General features: G+C 28.5%; 1 protein-coding gene across 1 annotated transcript in view; it reads right to left on the reverse strand.

Annotated features, from left to right (window-relative positions):
* The window catches only part of LOC106683074 (band 7 protein AGAP004871), a 207,038-nt gene that overhangs the window by 86,276 nt on the left and 98,033 nt on the right, over positions 1 to 22,729 (reverse strand). Inside the window, exons 2-3 of the mRNA XM_014424298.2 lie at positions 20,397 to 20,506; positions 9,134 to 9,206 (exon numbers count right to left, since the gene is read on the reverse strand). Coding sequence (XP_014279784.1) covers positions 9,134 to 9,206; positions 20,397 to 20,506 — 183 coding nt within the window. The remainder of the gene's footprint in view (positions 1 to 9,133; positions 9,207 to 20,396; positions 20,507 to 22,729) is intronic.

Here is a 22,729-nt window from a genome sequence, read left to right on the forward strand (position 1 = left end):
TTAACTTACTATAAAGCAGTTTATGACTCTTATCTTCGTAGGAGTAGTAGTTTTTATGATATTCACATATGAATATTAATTTGGCAAATAAAAATTTCAGAACAACTGTAAATCAATTTATTTTAGCAAATTTCATGTAAACTATTACTTCTACGAAGATAAACATTATAAACTAGTTTATAGCTCATAAAACTTGCTATAATTTGAGTGCTAATAGACATCTGTACGTCAAATGGTTTATGAGATATAAATTTTTATAAATAAATTCACTAACTACTGATCTTTCAGTACGTCCCATACAATATTTTTCTGAAACTTTGCTTTTTAAAAAGCTATATCTCGCAAAATATTTAACGTAAATACCTCTATTAGGGCTCATATTTTAGCAAATTTACTCCTCTTTAAATAATGTTCTCTTAAATTTTCTAGTGTTGTTGGTAGTGTTTATGATATATGTCTTTTTTCTCCTCTTGGGCTCTTATACTAGAAAGATTATAAGATGCAGTCCCATTAGTAAGGCGCTCAAACAAGCGCTGGACTGCACCACATTAAAATTTTATCCTATTATTGGTCCTAAAAATAAATAAATGCCTAAGCATATAAACTAATAAAAATTAATTAAAAAAAGTAATTTAATTAGCAGTAGTGGCTTATGAAAAAAGAAAAGTAAATTAAAATCCATTATGAAAAGTGTGAAGCCGTTAAGTTTATGTATTATCTACGTGAATTTGATATCTTTATTAAGACTTTTCGTAATGAGGGAAAGGTTTAACTTTTACTACTGAGATATTAACAAAGTAAATTTATCGGCTTATTCTGCATTTATCAAGAGTTTAATATAGTATGATTCGCTCTGTAGAATATGAATGCTTACTTTTCTTTTTTTTTTTGTTTGAATCGAACCGAAAATCCCATCGAACAAAAAAATTAATCCAATATTAACTCTCAAAAGATACAACCCATGGGTTTATACACCAAACGGGGCCCTTTGACAAAGACCACCGGCTGCGACGGAACAGTGAGCTGCCTGAATATACACTGTGCGGTGAGGCATGCTGCACCACTTGTGACAATTACTGAGACAATACAACCACAATATGCTTTTGAACTGATACAGAACGTAGATATCGTTTTGTTCGGTCAAAATTTCAATAGCAAAGCATTCAAGGGGGACAAACGTTTGGAGTTACTAACAGAGGATTTCAAGGAAGTAGATGACAAAGGTATCCCTTTTAATATCGGTATATTTTAGCCATAGAGAGAAAATGCGATTAAAAAAGTTAGATGGACTTTCGATAATGGATGCCAAGCATACCCTAACTTGGAAGTACTCTGAATTATTGATTTAAATTAATTAAAATATATATAAATATAAAGTTGTATGTTAAATTCATGATAGTGTTAATTGCATTGTTTTTTATTTATCGCTTCAAATGATCAATAATCAAATAAAAATATTATGACTTCAACATGACATTTGATGAAATTACAGAAGTTGTCAAAAGCTAGTAATTATAGACAATCAGGTTTTATTATTATTGGCGCAGGGGGTGCAAAGTTCCTAATTTTAGTAAATTATATTTATCAACCGTGTATAGAAGAGGATTCTAAATCCCTATTCTGCTGGTCATTAAAACATATTAATAAATAATTATTATTATCATAGATTTTGAATAATAAATTATCAATATATTAACAAATAAAAAAACGAATAAAAGAAAAAAATATATTTCCAAACGTTTTCGAACATTATATAAATTATAAACTCCAAAAGCTTACCTACGAAAATAGGACGAGTTGAATGTTTTTCTCAGGAATGAATCGTGTAAAAGTTAAGTCATATTTGCTCTTTGCGAATGGATTGTTTTATAAACTTCTTTTTTACAGACGCTGCTAAGATTTTAGCTTTTGTTTTTCTACTCCTTTTCGCGTAATTACCGTGTTAGAGGCAGAGAGCTAAATGGAATATTAAAGCGGCTAGAATTAAAAAGAAATCTGTATGCACATTACATTAAAAGGGTATAAGAAATGTGTATTATTTAGGTGTAAAGAGTTTGAATTCTTTTAACAAAGAAACAAAAAAAGCATATTACTATTAAATTACACCATATGTTTATAAATTATTTTTGATGTAAAAAGGTAACTTACTATTTTTATGAACTCAATGTAACTAACACATCATAGGTTACTGACGAATCTAATCTTAACTTAATATATACAAAGTAATACCTTTTTATATTATTTATATATTCATTTCCTTCACTAACGATGAACAATTTTTTTTTATTTGTAAAAATATGAATATCCTTCTACAATGTTTTCATTTATGTTAAAATAATGTATTCAAAATGAATTATCATACCTAACATAACAAACAAAAAGGGACTAACTCTCTATTTATAATTAATGGTGAATTCCCTTACCAAGGTTGTTGAACGCCAGTTAAAAAACTAAACATAACCTCGGTTAACATAGAATCAGCCTACGATACAATTTGAAGCTGCAACTCATCGAATATGAAATCTCTGTTGTGATCATTCGGGAAACGAGTTGGAGAATGTCAGCCTAGGAATTCGAATACTGATCAGTCTGTGATCGGTAACATCTGTGGAATCTTTGAACCTTTATCATCATAATTTAAAACCAATAAAACTCAACTTTCTTCTTCCCAAGAAATTCAACATGACGGATGATGGAAGCAACATATCAAACAATTGTGGAATGATTGTATTGGTGATGTAGTTGCTAGACCATATACATTGAAATTATAAAATTGTATTTTGTCATAAAAATACATTTATAAAATATAATCTGATTATTGAAATTTATTAAAGCAAAATTATTACCGATAAAATTTAACAATGAATACTTTTAAAATTGTATTTATTTAATGTTTTATTTTTCAGCTGACGTTGCTGAATTTTGTAGCCTTGAGAGAAACGTGTTGCATAATTTTGCCTGTTTAAAACTTTAAACGAGATCCTATAACTTTGTTATGTTCAACACAAGACTTCCAAGCTTATTTGCATTACACTACATGGGTTACTAAAGTTATTTGGCTTATCTTTCTCATTTAAAATAAAAATTACGGTTTTCGGTAGAGAGCGTACGCACTATCTGCTAATTTAAAAACGTTTTGATATAATTAAAATTAATTTAAATGCCTAACTGTTTGATTTCAGACTTATTTATTGCTATTATCTTTATCACTTCCTTGTTTTTACATTAATATTCAAATAAAACATTTTTTTCATTTAGGCTGCAAATAATATTTAGAAAAAAAAACACATCAAACATAGTATGTGTGGTGCCTCTCTAGTTGGGATTTTTAGTTAAAAGCATTTATCTAGAAAATAAAAAAAGGAAAAAAAAAACTGTTTATGATTGAAGTATAAATTTTCTTGGGTAATTGAATGTTTAAAAAAGGTTTGTTTTCAAAACAAAAATATTAATTCTTATACAATATAATATGTATTGCCGAATAAAGTAATTTTTTTATCATTACAATAAAAAAAAAATATAAATAACTGCGATTCAAAGCCCACTCTTAATCAAATTCAAGTTTAGCAAAACGTTTATTCTCTTTTGTGCAAAGTGTTTTTTAAGGTACCTGAATTTCTATTTAAAATATCGAAAAGAACAATTTTATTTTATTTTCTAGCTCCATAATTTATTATCATAAAATTATTCATCAAACTTACCTAGGGGTAAATATCGTAAATAAAAAAGTAGATAGTCGTAGATACTGTACAAAAATTTAACCTATGTTTCAAATCTAGCTAACCAAAAATACCTCAGAAGACACCTTTAGTTTTCTTAATTTATTTTTTATTTCCTTTTAATCACTTTGATTCACTTACTTTTTTACTTTAAAAGTTACTTTTATAAAATTATTTAATTTTATAACTTTTATTAAAAGTTACTTATTATGAAACAAAAATATAATAAATCACTTTCCTTGACAAATCAATTTATTCCAGAAAAAATAATTGAAAACACACTAAATCAGTCAGAGAAAACAAGCAAAAGGTAAATAACATAGATACTTCGGATATGATCCCTCATTTCTGATATAGTAAGTCTTTCTTGCAGAGAGTATTTTCGTTTTGATAGATGGCAGTGAAAAGAGAAATAGCTTGCAAAGTTACCCTTTCATTAAAACTCCACAATATATACGAACTAATTTTGTAATTATATGACAAAATTAAAGAATATTTTTGAAGATTTGATAATCAGACAAAAAAATATTCAATGATTTAATAACCATCAGTTAAATACGTCAACTTCGTTGACGATTTACTTAGTTCACACTACTTACATTAGATTACTTTTTAAATAAATCAAATTCTATCCTTTTTAAGTCTCAACACTCTTCATTGTGTTAACAGTCCAACATATCGGCCAATTCGGCCATCCTCAAGGACAATCTAACAATTAACAGCTTATTGTTAATTCATTTGTAACAATTTTAACAACATTATTATTATTAATTTAACAAGCCTTAATAATAATTACAAGTCAACAGGAATGTATCAACACAGAAATGATATCAGAAATAAGGAGGTGGATCCAAATAAAACATTATTAGTGCAGCATGTTGCTAAAAACCAACACAAATTTAATTTTCAAAACACCATAATTTTACATAAAGAAAACAATAGGTTCAAATGAAAAATACTTCAGTCAATTTATATATCAGATAACATCAATTTTACAGTAAATTTTAAAACAGATACAAGAAATTTGAACCAACATTATGTAGAGATTTTAAATAAAATAAATTTATGAAAAATATCGGTAAAATTTTATGTTACTATTTACAATTAATTTTAATATGAACTTTAATAATGGAATAACTACAAATTTAGACAAAAATGCAATTTGAAATACATTAATAGCAAGTAAATTGATTATTAATTGTATGGAAAGCTAAAAAGGATAAAAATAATAAAATTAAAAGTTTTAAAAATTTATGAAATTGTGACAAAATAGGTAACTAGACATAGGCTTATTAATAATTAATTTGATTCCCTTATGAATTGATGTTTTCATAGCTTAATTTAACTTGTAATTAATGACATGGGCAGAATAGCCTGCAAAACATTTTTAAATTTCAAATTGAGGTGTAACTTTAAGGTATGTTAAATTATAGATAATAATGTTGTTGTTAAAATTGTTACAAATGAATGTATAATAAGCTGTTAATTCTTAGATTGTCCTTGAAGATGGCTGAGTTTTGAGACTTGACAAGAATAGCATTTGATTTATTTAAAAAATAAATACCATTCTCAAAAAATTGAAAAGATTATACATTAGATTACTTTAAAATAAAATTAAGGACTACGAGGATTTCCTTTCCTCTAATCACTCGGCGACGACTTGAGTGGATTGTAATAGGCACAATGTAGTGAACAATACAACTCTGGTTGCGGTAGCTTGTGTTCAAACCTCAACTGTTTGTAATTGTAGTCGACAGGAATTCGCCCTCATTTCCTTAATCAGATACAATTATCCGTTGTGTTCCATTCTCAGCCAGGTCTACAATCCACAAACATCATAGCTAAGGCATCAGACATTTGAACATTGTTTTCATTGTTTACTATAAGGAAGATAAGTCCTCTTGAAGAAAGCAAGTTATAATTTAATCATTTTATTTAAATAGAAAAAAGATGTTTATCAAATTTTTACGACTATTTGGACCTCATGAGAATAACAATATAACTATGATAATGGAAGACTTTGACAGACAGCTTTGAATGTTACCTTAAATATATACATATAACTAACCAAAACTTTATATAAAATTTTCGCACAATCAGTGACAGGAATTATAAGGGCTTATAAATTATCAATTAAATGCATGTTACATTGACAGCCTAAAATATGTAACCTTATATTTTTTTATATTCTGATCATGCTAGTTATTAAATGCTATTTGCGAAGCTCGAGACTTTTCCCCGAATAATGCAATAATTATGAAGAGTTTTATTTTTATAATAGGTACATATATACGGAGAAAATGTATGGGAAGTCGCTCGCCCGTAAGTTGTTAGCAAAAAATGAAATTTGTCAACAAACACCATTCGGCTATAAAAAGAAGACATAAAAGATATCGGAACAAACCTTTTTCTGTTTCAAAATATTTAATGCTCGAAAATATCGATTACAATTCGGTTTTCTTCACGTTTTATGTCAGCTAACCAAATATAAAACTTAATTTTTTCTTCCAATAAATGGACTAGCCATTGAGTTCTTAAAAGAAAATTAGGGCTTTTTGGACTATCGGATAAAATATTCCTCATTTTGAAAATAATGAGCAATTTTCATACCAAATTAAAGATCCATTTTTCCATATTGTATGGAAAATTATTATTAAGGTGGAAGAAAAAGAGAAAAGTGTATTAAGGGTACGAGATTTTCATCCCAATTTTCTCAAACTTTCTATCATTAATTTTCCGTAGAGAGCTGAGACTATGAATTAGCTAGTGACTTTGCTTTCCACCTTCCTGGCTTACAGTACCTTCCATATTGATTGCATCATGCTGTAAACTTTATTTTTATTTATATTTCCGTAAAACAATTCGAGTCTATATTATAATGTTCAGATGTATGAGAAATTATAATTACATCATTTAACTTAACTGGTTTCTTTTATTATTTTTGGGAATCGTAGGGATCATTATTAGTCATGTCATAATTTTGTTTTTACTTCGTCCTTGACGAATTCCATAAATTGCACCATAGTCTATAGGATATATCCATACCCTAATGGAAAAAATAACCCCAGTGTACAGTTACTATCTATTCGTCCTGCTTAATACAAAATCAAATTTGTTTTATTGAAAGATGTTTCACTATTAAATAATAGCAGCGATATGACTTCAGCTAACTGGATGTGACAGCATCAAGCATAAATTGTTTAAACGTAATTTGGATCATCCAGTAAACTTCATCTAAACCAAAGACAAAAATAGCATATCTAAAATTGTTTTTTCTTAGTCTGATATTTCAAATCATCATTATGATACAGAAAAAAATAATTAGTTTAAAAAAGATACTTTTAACGTAGATCCATCTTAAATAAATATAATACTCGATAAAATATTATATATCGCTATTTTATTATAATATTACTATCGATAATTGCTTATTTTTTTTTAATGAACACGTATACTAGAATATTACTATGATTAAATTTTAAAAACGTTCCTAATGTCTATAAAATTTCTGTTAAATGACATATTTTCTTTATTAATGTTTTAGAATAATTTTAAAATCATTAGTTAGAGGGTTTTCTAGAATGAAAATAAAGTTCGTTTTGATCAAGTGCATATCTCGAAAAATATAAATAAATAAATTACAGATCTCGTCTACTACTGGGACAGTTTTAGCAAAGTTTACATAAACCTTGTGTTAAAATTGAACTTTATCTTTCTTAAATTAAGAAATAAGCTATTTTAATTTATTTTTTAGTTAAAGTATTTAAGGTTAGCATGACTCCCCACTAAAGCATTAAAATTTTTATTCATTGGTTTTATTGTTTATTTAAAAGCACAAGAATACTAATATAAATATTATAAGATAAACATAAGGATAGAAGTCAGTCATCTAAAGATATAAAGGAAAATTAACAAGGGGAGAGTAGTTGGGTTGCCTCTCAGTGACAGTTTGTTTTCCATTTTTCTCGCAGCCATTGCTAATCTCCCGCCGAGCGTCAAAACCCTCCCAATTTACTCTGATTTTCCTTTTCCTCTGTCTCCTAGCCTTCTCTACTTAAATTTATCCTCCGGACCGTCGATTTGATCTTTGTAAATCTGCTTTATATCAACAACACAATTCATGATACAACCTAGTTTTAAGAAAGTTTTAATTTAATATTGAGAATTACTATGATTAAATTAGTAACTAAATCATACAATAATTAAAATAAAGTAATGATATTAGCAAAACAAACAATTTTTCTGATTAACTGATTGACAAGAAATAAAAGTGAAATAATATAACATTAAATAAATCTTTGTTTTTAACAGAATATTTATTTTAGGAATGGATAATGAATTTTAAATTAAGGAAAAAAAATGGACTATGAGCCGATTTTTCATCATATCGAAATCAATACATCTGACTAATGTAATTAAAATTTTATGCATATGTCAGTCATAATGTCGATATTAGACACTACTTAAGAATGGCTATTTATAACTGATGTTAGTTGGAACTTATGACTATATTAAGCACATTTACAAGCCTATTTTATGCTCATAAAAACATTAAACAATTATAAAAATCTGTAACATTTTAAGAATTGATGAAAATTTCTGATAGATATTAGGGTCATATCTTCCTTGTCGATAACGAACACATAATATAGTAAACATAGATTTCAAATCAATTCTATTAAGATTATAAAAAATAAAATGATGGTAATAATTTTAAAGACAAGTAAGATTTATTACCTTGGGAAGTTACGTACTTACAACCATTGAAGATGAAAATCAAACATTACATTAAAGTAGTATTTTTTTTAGTTGTTTACCATTTTGATATTTATTCTTACCTGTTAAATTTCAGTTTTGGGAATCAGAAAAAGTTTCATGGCTAAAACATCGAAAAAATGTTTTAAAAAAATCTTACCTTGCCAAAAATAATATATAAATTTATATATTACACTCCAGTCATTTGTTAGTATATGGTTTACATATCTCTATTTTATTGTCAGGCTAGTTCTTTTTAAATATTTTTGGATTGAACAATTTTGCGCCTTCATTTATATAAGTTTTAAGCCCGCTATTCATCAATGCTGTACATTGATGCTGTACATTGCTGTACGTTATGAAGGGGCAAATCAAAAACTAAAATCACCTAAAATCCTTAACATTTTCTATACTATAAAAAATATTTAAAATTTTATTTTTAATATAAAGCACACACGAACGTTAAGTAACATTATAGATTTTTGTGATACATGCAGACAATTGATGGTTATTCATTACCTTCTCAAAAATGTACTTCTTCAGTAAATACTTATTAGAAAAAGAATATATACTTCATTACTCAGGGTTATGAATATTATATAAATAGAGTTTTGAACTCACTGAAGTTCGCATAGTCTAGAATCTAACACCATACATACCGGGTCCTTTTGCTCCGCCAGACATGAGACGTCCTAATCTGAAGATAACTGCCCTTTCATATTCCTGTACCACCTGCCAATAAAGAAATATAGTAATCAGTAATTAATTTATTAAAAATAATTTTAGTCTATTTGATATAAATAAAAATATAATGTTCTTAAGAAATAATGTAAATATAAAAATATAGAGAACAATCTTGAGGTAAACGTAGGTTAAATTTATATATCTCTCACAGAGCTCTAAAGGAAGATTTTAAAGAAAAAAAAATATCAATTAAATTATTAGTTGAATATAATAGATATTAAAAATATAATTTATCAAAGGAACTACCAATATAACCAAATCTATAAGTGGAATATAGTAAAATATTTTGTAATCTGATTTTTTTATTGTTAGTGAAAAAAAAACAAAATAACAAATTATGTCCCTCAAGTCTTTCATAACATTGTACAACTACATTATCGTAAAATCGCAAATATATCATAAAATAGTCTGAAACTATGAGCAATTTAGAAAAATATTAAGCAAGCTACATTTAATATAGAAAATAACTGCACGGGTGGGAACTCGAGTCAAATAGACAGCAGCAGGGTTCTACTATGATCAGATTTTCTCATTTTTTAAGGTTATAAAGAAAACAAAATTTGTAAATTGTTATCTCTATGACATTTTGGTTACATTTCATAAGAAAATGAGAAATAATAAATATTTAATATTTACTTTCAATACTACTATTCTATTTTATAATATTCTAAGGTAATAATAAATATCGTTCAAGATATTCCAAGAAAATGTACTTAGATTAAGATTTTTTTTATACAGACTTCTAATTCAACCAAATTTGAACCTTGGTTATAATATTGCAAAGTGTAAATACAAAAATCTTTTAGAATTTTCTGAGAAAATTTACTTATATAAAGTTTTTCTATACAGAATTTTAATTCTAAGTATTTTATTTTCATCGTGTTATTGGTTCAGGCGTTCCATTTGAAAGCATTTTTAGAAAAAACGAATGTCTAATTAATGCTTTATAAAAAACTAGGTGTCATTATTGCGCGAATACTCTCTTAATTTGGTAATGCTACAAAGCTCTAGAACAAAGCGACTAATTCCCAGTTTTTTCCTCTTAATTAGAGAGCCTTTACCTTAACTAAGGTCATAATATTTAATAATAAAACAGCAATGAAAAATAAAACTACACTGTGCAAAAAGGGAGTTTAGAGCATAGGAAAAACAAAAATTATTTTTTGACAGTCTTCGACATAGTACATATTTACAAATGAATTTAAATTTCAGATTATAATACAATCTCAGAGAAGAGAAAATAATCCATAGCATTTTTTTCCGTTCATCTCTTTTGAACTACTTTTGTCTTTTCTTTAATAAAATTGAGTCTATAGATTAATTCTTATGTTACTTGTAAAATTAATTCTCAGTTAAAATTGTTTTCTAGAAATATATATTGTATTTCTTTGTATTTAGAAATACTTATTGTATTTATTGTAAAATTGTTTTCTGGAAATATCTATTGTATCTGTCTGTAAAACGATTGTGTATAAGTAAATATCTTAAGGATAGAAAATTCAGAAATTACTACACTTTAATGAAAAAAAAAACGAAAAACCTCGAGAGAAAACCTTTACGAGTTGAAAGTAAGAATTAATAATAATAGAATATAAAATTGAATTGGAATACTTTTTTTTTTTCATTTGCTATGACTGTTAATCAATGAGGGTTATAGAAATTCTCAAACTCAATTTCACTGACTAATCAGTTTTAGTAATTTTCTCAGCTGAACTTTATCATATTTGATCAGTATTTGTAAAAAAAAAAAGTTGTAAGTAAAAAAAGAAAACCTTCATTAAAAATCTGTTGAACCTTCACTCTCCGCCAGCCCCGGTTTATTTCCAGGGTTCAAACCAATCTTCCTTTCCACTGTTTTTTTTTTTTTTTTTTTGTACTTTTTCTTTTAAAGGTGGTTTTTCATTTTCTTTATTCATCCCTTGTCTATCAAAAATGAATATTACAAAGGTTTCTCTCATAAAATCACAATTCGAAATGGAGTTTTAAAAAATCAGATCCAGATTTCAATTCATAAGGTAAATTCTGAAACAAAAAAGTGAATAGGTCTATAATTAGAACCCTCTATTTAAGATATTGGTAATCTTTTAGTTAAACATATAATTTGATACGAGATTTTTTAATTTTTAATTTTAACAATTGGGTACTCATTGAGTCATTCACATTATTATAAAATTAAATATGTAATTATCGGATTAGATTAAAACGACTTAGATAGTTATATAATGTTTTGCCATATTTATTAAATTACTTGTTTAATGATGTTAAATATGAATTAAACAACCTATACTATTTCAGATGTTAATTATTGTTACTTTTGTTTAGTCTCAGTTCTCTCAGTATTTTCTCTTGAACAAAAGATGAAATTTTAACAATTTCCGAAAAAAAGAAATGCAGCACTTGAAAACTTGCTAGAGAAAAGTACATGAAGCAATGAAAGAAGAGGATCATAAAAAAGAAGAATTTCCTTTCTCAGTCATGTTTTATTGAAATGGATCTCAACAACCTGCTACATGGTTCCTCACAAACAGAATATTTATAACATACATCCTTCGAATTTGTTAGTCAGAAAAACGAATGACTAAATACAGGTCGTTTTACAATAATGTATTTGTTGACTAATTTTAATAAACTAGAGATAGGAAAATTGAACATAAGTATTGTATTTTCTACTAAAAATATTGTTCTAGAGAAAAACAAGTAGATCATAAAATATTTAAAAAGGTAAATCGGTATTTGGATTATGTTTTTATATTAGATTTTTCTTTTGGATTTTAGGTGAATCGAATCATTAAAAAATTAAATTTTGAGTTTTTATTTATCGTTTTTTTTTTCGTAAAGAAATGGCGGATAGTAATGACGTGTTCCACAACTTGATTTAGTAGTCTCGGAGAAAATTTGCCGATGGTCAGAATTATTATTTTTTATTAGATTTTTGGATTCTACATATCTTGAACGTAAACCATTTAATTTCAAAGAGGCTTTCATTCTTGGTCGATTAAAAATGTTTAGTATTGAAAATAATTTTTTTTAATCAAATATGAAAGAAAAAACAAACAATTTATATCAAAAGAAATATAAATTTTTTTAGAATTGCATTCATAAATCATGAAAGTATATAACGTTAATTTCTCAAACCCACTTATTTATAAAAGTTCGTTCAAATCAATAGCATCCAAGGTAACAATATAAACTAGCCACGGTAATAATTTCTGGACGTGGTTTCTTCACAAACAAACGTTATAATATAATATTTGACCGATTGAATTCTTATTATAAATACTTTCTTTCATTTCTGTTTTCAAAAACTATAGTATATAAAAAGATATTCGTTTTTGGAATGAATTTGAATTTGTTAGTCAGTGTTTAAATTTTGGCATTTTCTAATATTATTTATTTTCTGAAAAATTCATTATGAAATTATTTGACTAAATTAGTCAAATGAAATGAAAGCCAAATGAAAATAGTCATTAATTTCTTTAAAACTTAATTCTTATAGGTTTTTAATGGTTAATAAAAAGGGGTGTGATAAATAATATATATATTATAATTTATATAAATAAGTTCAAATCACAAAAAAATTTAATAGAACAAGGTAGCAGTGGAATTCCAGATGCAACCAACCATGCTGACAGATAAAAACGATTAATGATTTGTTGTTTGAGAATAACATCTACGGGACGAGACATGTTGAAATATATCTGTATCCATCGAGGCATTATTCAAGCTAGTAGGGGAAATTATGAGACAGAATCTGATGACACTAGTACTAGACCCACTTTACACTAACTCCCACCTTTCCTCTATATTACTAATTCCAAAATATTTATATTCAAACCATTTTCATAATATATGGATTTTTTTTTTATTATTTCTAAACTCCGTGAAGGTTTGATATGATGTCAATGTCCGGAATGGTGAGTTAGTGAAATTTTAGAGGCTATCAACAAATTGTATTTGCCTCCGTGAGATGAATTCTGTCACTGTCGGCAGTCCAAGTGCCACATAACTATAGTCAGTTTTCACTCTTTGTAGAGTATAGTGAATACGTCAAATGATATTTCTTTTAAACTGTTGGAGTTTCTTCGCTGTCGTGAGTACTAAGTTAGCATTAGCAGCATATGTGCTCCGTAGAGGAGGGGGGGTCTAAGTATATTTTTATATATTAGTAGTTTGCGGCGAAGAGAGAGGTTAGAAGATGTTAGCAGGTACTTAAGCCTTGGTCATGACCGGTTTTATTGTCTATCTATTGGTCGACCAGTTTGAGGTATGCCAAGGGTGAGATCCAGGTGTACTATTCTGCCTGCCGGTCTTTTCTCGCAACCTGCTTCTCTATAGACTCTAGAAAGAGGGCACTTGTTCTTCTGGAAGGAGAAAATAATACAGTCGGTCATCTTGGGACTATTAAAGTTAGACTAATTTCAATATTCAGCCTTTTCTTCGCCATCGGTGGAGCTGTCTCTGCACTCATTGAACTACTTCAGATTGTCGGAATTAGCTGCTACAGTAGCCCTGTCATACTTGGCTCTAACATTTTCAGCTGTGTTTATCGAGAAAAGTGTTGGAGATAGCACAGACCCCTGGGGTACTCCATAGGTGAGTGGGACCTCTCCGGATACTACTTCGCCGAATAGAACACTTACCTGAAAGCGTTTTTGCAGCAATGATCTCAACAGACTGTAGAGCTGTTCTGGGGAATTCGTAGTCCTACAGTGTCTCATATAGGAAACTATGGGACACTGAGTAAAACGCTTCCGTTCAGTCTACTGAGATTATCGCTGTTGCCTTGTTCTTCATTGTCTTGTTATTGTTCTTCATTGGCTTACTTCTACCCGTAGTTTCGCCAGGTGGTGATCTGGGCAGAGGCAGTCTGCTTTGATCAGATTATCTACATCTCTGAGTAATATCATAGAGTTTTGGCATTTGATAAGAAAAATTTTCTCAAAAACCAGGCTTCCGCACCTGCTTTTATTCCGCACAAGTTAATGCTTTTATCCATGCCTCGGGGAAATATCTCAACATGCGGCAGGAGTTCTAGAGGTTCGTCAAATGAGCTATACTTTTCCTGCAGCTGTTTTAACATTATTATTTGTATACCATTATAATATGTAGATAAGAAGAAAATACATCTATACATGCGAAAGTAAAAAGTAGTGGACGGGATTTGGTATAATCGATATAAGACTAATAAGTAACAACCCGCACAATACATAGAAATCCTATAAAACCTTCTTTTATTCAATTCATAGGATTTCTATGTTCTCCACTTCAGAAAATGTATTACTGTACGGAAGCGTTTTACTCAGTGTCCCATAGTTTCCTATATGAGACACAGTAGGACTACGAATTCCCCCAGAACAGCTATACAGTCTGTTGAGATCATTGCTGCAGAAACGCTTTCAGGTAAGTGTTCTATTCGGCGAAGTAGTATCCGGAGATGTCCCACTCACCTTTGGAGAACCCCAGGGGTCTGTGCTATCTCCAATACTTTTCTCGATAAACACAGCTGAAAATGAGAGAATGTCATTTGTAATATCCTTCACGTTTAATTATTAATTAGAAAAACATTATTTAGAAGCAGTGTTAAAAAGTTGATAGAACTTAAGCTGTCTGTGCCGATCTCTAACAAGCTTCCATCTGTTGTTCTAGTTGGTCTAACTGTTTTCCAAGTCCATCTTCACTTCATTCTGTAACTTGGTCCTAGATTCAATTCTTCCTCGTTTTCCATTTACCTCGAGTCGATATGACGGGATAGACATTCGGTTCAGCTCAATTTGTAGGTTTTTGTGTGTTCTACCTGTCGCAGCGAGTTCTCCTAAATCACAAAACTGACTAACTTCTCTTTAAAACTCATCCTTATAAATACAGATATAGTCTTTTCTATTCTATTGTCCGGATTAAATTAATTTTAGATGCTTGTCAAGAAATGTCTCTTCATGACAGTTCATAATACTCAAGTACACTTCAGAATAGAGAGAAGTAGTGATTTGAATGTACTAAATTTCTTTTTCTACACATCTCACAGGAACTTGAAAGTGAGCTTGATTCCAGTGGAATTTCACATGTAGTCAACAAGTTGTTAAATCTAACCAAATCATTTTTATCTATTACTAAAAAATAAAAATTAATGTTTAACATTGCGTACGTTAAACATTAATTTTTATTTTTTAAATCATTTATTCATTCATCATTTAGATCTTTAAAATCAAATTTATTATTTGAGTATAGCAATAGTACAGTGCACTTATTTGAGATGATATAATGTTAAACCAAGATCATGAAATTGTACTGGATTTTTTACAATTTAAGAGGAGGGATAAGTATAAAATCATACCGTTTAGTTTATTACAAACAGAACATCAATAAAAGAAAGTCCCTTAAACCTGAAACAAAAAAGAATTGACATATTTTTAACATCTGACTTTAGTGACAAAGAGTATCAAGTATTAACATTTGGCCACACCTTTCATTAAGTTAATTTTTTATTTACTAGAATATTTTTTGTTTTTTAATAATTTACTTTCTAAATCACATTTACTCTTCGTCGTAAACCTGCCGACTGCCCTACAGTATACTTAAATAATGTGGCTCTTACCCCTGTAGAACAGATTCGTTATCTTGGACTACATCTTGACAAAAGACTAACCTGGAATCCTCACACTAGACTGAAAAGACAGGAAACTGCACGCAGATTCCGACTATTACAGCACTTACTAGACAAACGGTCTAAACTTCCAATTCATTACAAAAGACTGATCTACATGACAATAATAAGGTCCATCTGGACATACGGAGTTGAGCTTTGGGGCTCCACTAAACCTTCGAATTCCTCTCGTATCCAATCTTTACAATCCAAAATCCTTCGTAAAATCCTCAATGCTCCTTATTTTGTTACTAATAAAACCATCCATAAAGACCTAAATGTTCCTTATGTAACCGATCTAGCCCGAACCCGATATTATTCCTTCCATAATAAGCTCCCTAACCACCCAAACCCACTAGTTTCTAACCTTGCTTCCTCTTCCATTCCTGGCAATCCTCGGAGGCGCCTGAAAAGAAGATGGCCTCGTGACCTTATATTGTAAACTGTAGAGTTCTACTACTGGGTAGTTTCTCTACATCCTGTATCATATCATTATGTTATTATGATCAAATTTACTGGTTGTATTTTTTTTTATACAGTTGTAAATATCAATAAATAAATTAAAAAAATTTATTTTGTAAATACCTCATACCTCTGCAATATTATATATTCGTTGTTTATTATTTATTACCAATGTTTCTCCGAATTAAGGTCGTAACCTCGTTTTGTTTTCAGTCCTGATGACCTGAAATTCAGGTCGAGACGCCGACTATACTGACCGAACCCCGCAATCTCTCCTCATATCAATCTACGCTCAAATTTTAACACCTCATTTCGTATCTTCAAAAATCTTATGTTATATTAACCAAGGCCCATCAGGCCCATCTGGTACTGAATAAAAATATAAATATCTTATTTTGTATTGTAGATTTCGGCCACAAATTTAAAATCTATAGCATCATCTTACAATGCAACACATCTTAGTTAAAATCTCAAGAAATTTAGGGGATATGTAAACTCTATTTGTGGGGGTGGACCCTGACAGCAAAAAATAGTTACTGGTATTCACTCAAGGATCTAATTCTTTACATCAGGTATTTGAATGCCATTGAATCCGATTGCTTTTATAGCAGTTTATATTACACATTATGTTATACATAATAATTTTATTATTTATGTATGGTATATAATCATACAAACCAAAAGAAGTTCAGCTTAGGTCCAATGTGCACATATTTGTGTCTTTGCAAAATAAGTACTGCATTTAATTTTCTTGATTTAGCATACTAATATAAAATATTTTAATATCCATTAATAGTTTGTATTTCTGCAAAATAAAAAATAATTATGTAAATTTAATCAAAATTAAATATTGAACGTAATACAACACGCCAAGAACAATGGCACTATTAAAATATTGTTGAATTTGAAAAAAAAAAACTTTGAAATACTACAGCACATATATTAAAATATTATAAGCTTTAAAGTATTTTGAAATAGATTTCTTTTCAAAAGATATATGCTTAATTATATTTTTAAAAATTATATGAACGATTCTAAACGCATTTAAGAAGAATAAAGATCACATACTATAAGAAAATTTTAAATATTATCTTTGAATCATGCAATTATGTTAAATATTTGAAAAATTGATTAAAACTATTATTAACTAATTATTATAAGCTATTATTAACTCGATATTTAAAAGTTTTATTTGGCTATTGATTACCGTTTTATAATAAAATATAAAGATTCTGAAACTAAAAAGCCTCGTTTCATCATTCAATCAAATAGGTATGTTGCAGGGAGGTTGTGCTACGTGGAATATGGAATATCCAGGTCATCATACACTGAGAAAAGGTCAATCAATATCCAATTGAGATTTTCATTTTGTATTAATATATTCGTAGTTAAATAAAAAATACAATGAATTACCAACTTGACTCATCAAATTCAATTGAAATCGAGATGAAAATTTAATAACATTAGGAAATAGTTTTAACAATAAATTTATCATCCTCGCAACGTGTCCAACTTGGATTCACAACACACAAAATTTTACAAATACATATAATCAACTTTAGGTATATATTTATATTCACAATACAATCACAATTCATTTATAGAACTGAAAAGTGGGGAAAGACGTGAAACACAGCGGTCTCTAAGGCGTCATTAAGGCGCGATGATGAAGTTCCTCATTCAGAAATTTGTGGTTATGTCATTTGTGAGAGTGTCAGACAGAATAAAACAAATTTAAACTTCTATTAAAAGTATCGTTGAAAGACAATTATCTGAATATATCCAACGAGATCGCTTGTAATTTTACAATACATAATGTTCAAGGCACGACAGAATTTGAAGTAAATTTTCTAGGTTTAGTTTACTTCCTGCACAACCGAAGGTACGGAAGCTTTATATTCATGCATCAGATGTAAAAATTAATGTCCTCAAAACCAGATAAAAGTTTCAGATTGTGCTGATTAGTATTTAATTAGTTGTTTCCATAAAGATTTCATCGAAGGATTTTGTTTACACACGCAATCAACGAAATCGTATTTCTGGGGCACACTTCTATTCAAAACTATAGATTTGAGCTTACTTAAATTTTAAAGGAAGTTGGGGATTTATATTGAAGACTTAATTTTATTTAATTTCTTGAGATTCATGTTTGAAGCAGGACTATTTCTATTTTATTCTCAAACGAAAAGCATTAACCTTGAAATATAGGTGATTACATATCTAATAGATATATATTAATAAAAAGAATAGTTTTCTTAAAAAAGAAAAGTTTCTTCTTCTCAAATGAAAGTATATATACACAAAAAAGATAAAGAAAACAAAATGTAAAAACAGAGATTAAGTAATACTGACTTAAGTATAAGGTATATTCGAGTTTAGATCTCCTTATTTATAATTATTTTTGGAATGTTTAATTATTAATTTTTTATATAATTGATAAAAATATGTTTATTGCTAATAATTTAAGACTAATAAGGAGAATAGAAAATGTGATATTAAAAAATATATTTAACCAGATATCTGATGATGGAGTGACAGTGCCAAAACGTTGTTATTAGATGCAATTAAATATATTAAAGTAGAAGACTTTTCATTTACTATATCTATTACTTTAACAAAACTCATCCAGTAGAACATAGAACTTTGAAAAAGGATAGTTTTCATAAAACGTTATTTTCGCAAAAGAAAGTATATATGAAAAAATATAAAGAAAAAAAAATGTAAAAACAGTAAGGAAGCAATACTATAATTGTAGAAGACAAACATTTTTACTTTATCCTAATTATTTTTACCAAACCGATATATATAGGTGCTGAAATTGAAAATGAAGGGGGACAACACGAACAGGACTAAATAATTGAGATTCACGATATGTCTACGAGAAAACAAAATACTAAGCAAAAGAATTAAAGGAACAGTGGTAAACGTAACAGAAATTAAAAAAAACACAATTTATAATGATTCTGCAGCTAAAACTAAATCAACCTACCAGAAGTTAATGCGACACCAAAAAAATTTAAGCGCCTTATTAAGCAGTTTCGGGAAGGAGAAAAAGAAAACAAAGTAATTCTAAATTTGCTAGAGAGAACTGTAAAAAACTAGAACAAATCATAAGCCTCAGAAGAAAGAATGGCCGAATAAGAAAGAAAATTGAATAACATAATAGAGGAAAACACTATTCTTTAACATCAAGATCTATTAGTAAAAGATATTCACAAATAATTTACCAGACAATTATTATTAAAAGTTCTGGACAAACAGCTGAAATGCAGTGAATTTGTTCAAGCAAAGAAACCTTTATTTGGTTTGAACATTTACTTGGAAACGAGAAGTGGCTGAAATACCGACTACTAAGCAATATCAGTTTCATACTAACAAAAACATTTTGGAAAATTAGTAGCAATTGTTTCAGAAACTATAATAAAAGGTTGACAAAAATAATCGTGTTAAGACTATGAAATGGGGTAACTATTAGAACCATTTTTTGCTGTCTGACGTCAGCTGATGGCTTGTGGAATCACAATGATAACAAAAAAAAAATTAGAAAATAATTTAAAACCCAAAAGTTTATAGATGCAATTTTTTTAATGGCTAAGCTTACATTAGTTAGTGTTATCTTAAGATCACATTTTATTCATACTTCCAATGTGCAACGAATTTGACCTGGGAAGTAGTCAGTTCTATGAGAATGACCTATAATGTATTATGCATTGGATACTGTGCAATTAAGGTCACTGAAAATGGTCACCTCGGTTCCGATAGTTTTGGAAATTACCTGCAATATTAATATTATATCAAAGTTTCACCCATAGGATTAACTAGGAAGTTTTGTTTGATTGTCTGATGAATAATCTAAAAGGACACCCACAACCGTTAACTATGCAAGCTTCAAACCGCATCAAAGCAAGCGACTTTAATGGATTTGTGCATTTTTTTCATCTACATAGCACAATTGAATTAATTCTAGTTTTTGACACAGTGGAACCTACCTCAGTACAGTAGTAACATTGTAATAGATATATAATTTATTAATTCATGTATGAGACAGAAATTAAATTAAAATGATATTAACTTGCCTTGAAACATACGAAAAGGGAGAACGGTAATGTGCAGATTACTAGGACCCAAGACAGTCCTGTAAGGATGGTGCCGCATATCCCGGAGTCCCCAGGATCTGCATCTTCCGCTAAAACATACAATAAATATATTAAACAAAAATGTACACTTTTATTTTATTCTAATGTACATTCAACAGTTATAGGAAAATAGCGTTTCATTCCTGGAAAATACAATATTGTATGGTAATACTATATTAATTGTAAGATAAATCAATAGTATACAAATATTGTTGGAAATAAAAACTTTTTAAATTTTGCTGATAAATCTTTTGTCCATAATACAACATACCCAAAATCACTTGGATTTTCCACACCTCCAAGCAGCCCTGATGAACTTAAAAAATAACGATCTGAAAATACTTGGATGAATAATAAATGTGTTTTTAAATTTTAGCAAAATTACTTGACAAAGGTGCTTGTTAGGGTGTAAAACTTTAGAGACAAAGCTCTTATTTTGTCTCTTTATATCTAAAAGCTCTTTATATCTTATTGCTTTTTATCAAATAAAAAATGATAAAAATGTTTACGTTTTTGTAGAGTAAAATGAACATTTGGTGGAGTGCATCAGTGATTGTTTAATATATTATTTTTAAGATTTATGAGACAACTTAAATACGGTCGGTAAAAAATTTATGACTGAATATAATGCAAAATATTTTTAGGAAATAATTAAATTTTTTAATCATTCAATAGGCCGTTATTTTTTTTTAAAATGCCTTTGAAATATATGCAGAGCTATTTATACTTAAAATAATATGCACTTTCATAATTTAAATTTAATGCTTCATCTAAAATGAATAACCATTTTCATTTCCGGCTCCAAGACAATGAGTGAAAGTAAAAATAAATACAAAAATACGCCCATTATTCTAACGTTTGAAGTAAAGCTGAAAAACACACATTCTTCTTGTAATTAATTACATAAAGTGATTTATTATTGCCCAATCCCCGTTAAAGATTCTAATTACTAAAACTGATAAACTCTAAAATTAGGAGTGAGCTGAATAACTTTTTCAAGAAGCGCTATTAACCAGGATCAAATTATTTCTTTATTATTTTTTTTTTTCAGTTCGTACTAATACAAATTTAATTTAATATTATTTTAGCCAAAGTTTCTTCTTCTTTTTTCCGTCACTTAGAGTTAAAATGTTTTTATCTCAGAACCCATTTTAAAGGAAAAAGAAGCAAGAAATACGACCAAGTATAGGACGTTAAAAATAATGAAATACAACTGCCAAGATCTTGGCATTCAATTATGAGTTATTTTAAACATTTCAGTATATAAAGGTTTTATTCTTCTGTAAATTTATTCATTTTCATCTTCTTCAATTTAAAAAAATAAATAAATTTTAACTAAATTTTAAAATATGAAATTGAAACAAAATCTCAAGTACAATATATCGAAAAAATACCATAACCTTATTAATTCAATTTTTAAATTAGCTCAGTGTTTAAAACACAATTTGATGTCTATTGGCGGTGCCGGTTCGAATCCGGCATGGGGCGTTGACTTTTTTTCATTGAGTGGCGGTTCCACAAAATGAAGAACTTTGACCCGCAATCATGGTTAGGCAGTATAGGACTCCAATGGGAGTCTTGGCAGAAAAAAATAAAATAAATCAGCTGTCTCTATGTAATGTTACCTACAAACTGACAAATAGCATATTTCATGGTTAAAAGTTTTCGTATAATTACGATTTGTTCATTTCTGTACAGTTTAATCCTATGTATAATCCAACTTTCATCTTTGCAGTGTACGAAAATAAAAAGAGAAATAAGTCAAATGGTATAGCATTTAAAAATAATAAATTTTTAAAATATTAAAAGTTAGATAATATTGTAAATTTTTAAAACAGATATACTTACCTACTAGGATTGGGCAAACTGCCCTACAGAGGTTTCAAAGAATATAATTAATTAATGTTTGGTGGTGTGGAATAAACAAATAAAAAAATAAATACAAAAAAGTTACATAAAACATAATGTCATGTGACATAAAGGTTTACGGTTCAGTAAAAAACCTAATTGTCCATTTTTATTTTACAATAAGTCTCTTGGCCACTGCCGTTACAACCTTCTAGGTGGTCTGTAGGGATGGGTGGAACTAGATAAGGTTTGAACCAAAGGATTAGGATGTTTTGAAAGGTTTATATGAAAATTAAATTGATTATATGTTTGTATTTAAGTTCAATGAGAAAAAGTGAGGAAATACTTTTCATATTCTGGAATTTCATCTTCCCAAACAGTTAATGAATAGATTTACAATTACTTTAACTTGTCTATATATGATA

This window comes from Halyomorpha halys, unplaced genomic scaffold (assembly GCF_000696795.3).
Source record: "Halyomorpha halys isolate HHAL.00 unplaced genomic scaffold, Hhal_1.1 Scaffold462.1, whole genome shotgun sequence".
Lineage (NCBI taxonomy): Eukaryota > Metazoa > Arthropoda > Insecta > Hemiptera > Pentatomidae > Halyomorpha > Halyomorpha halys.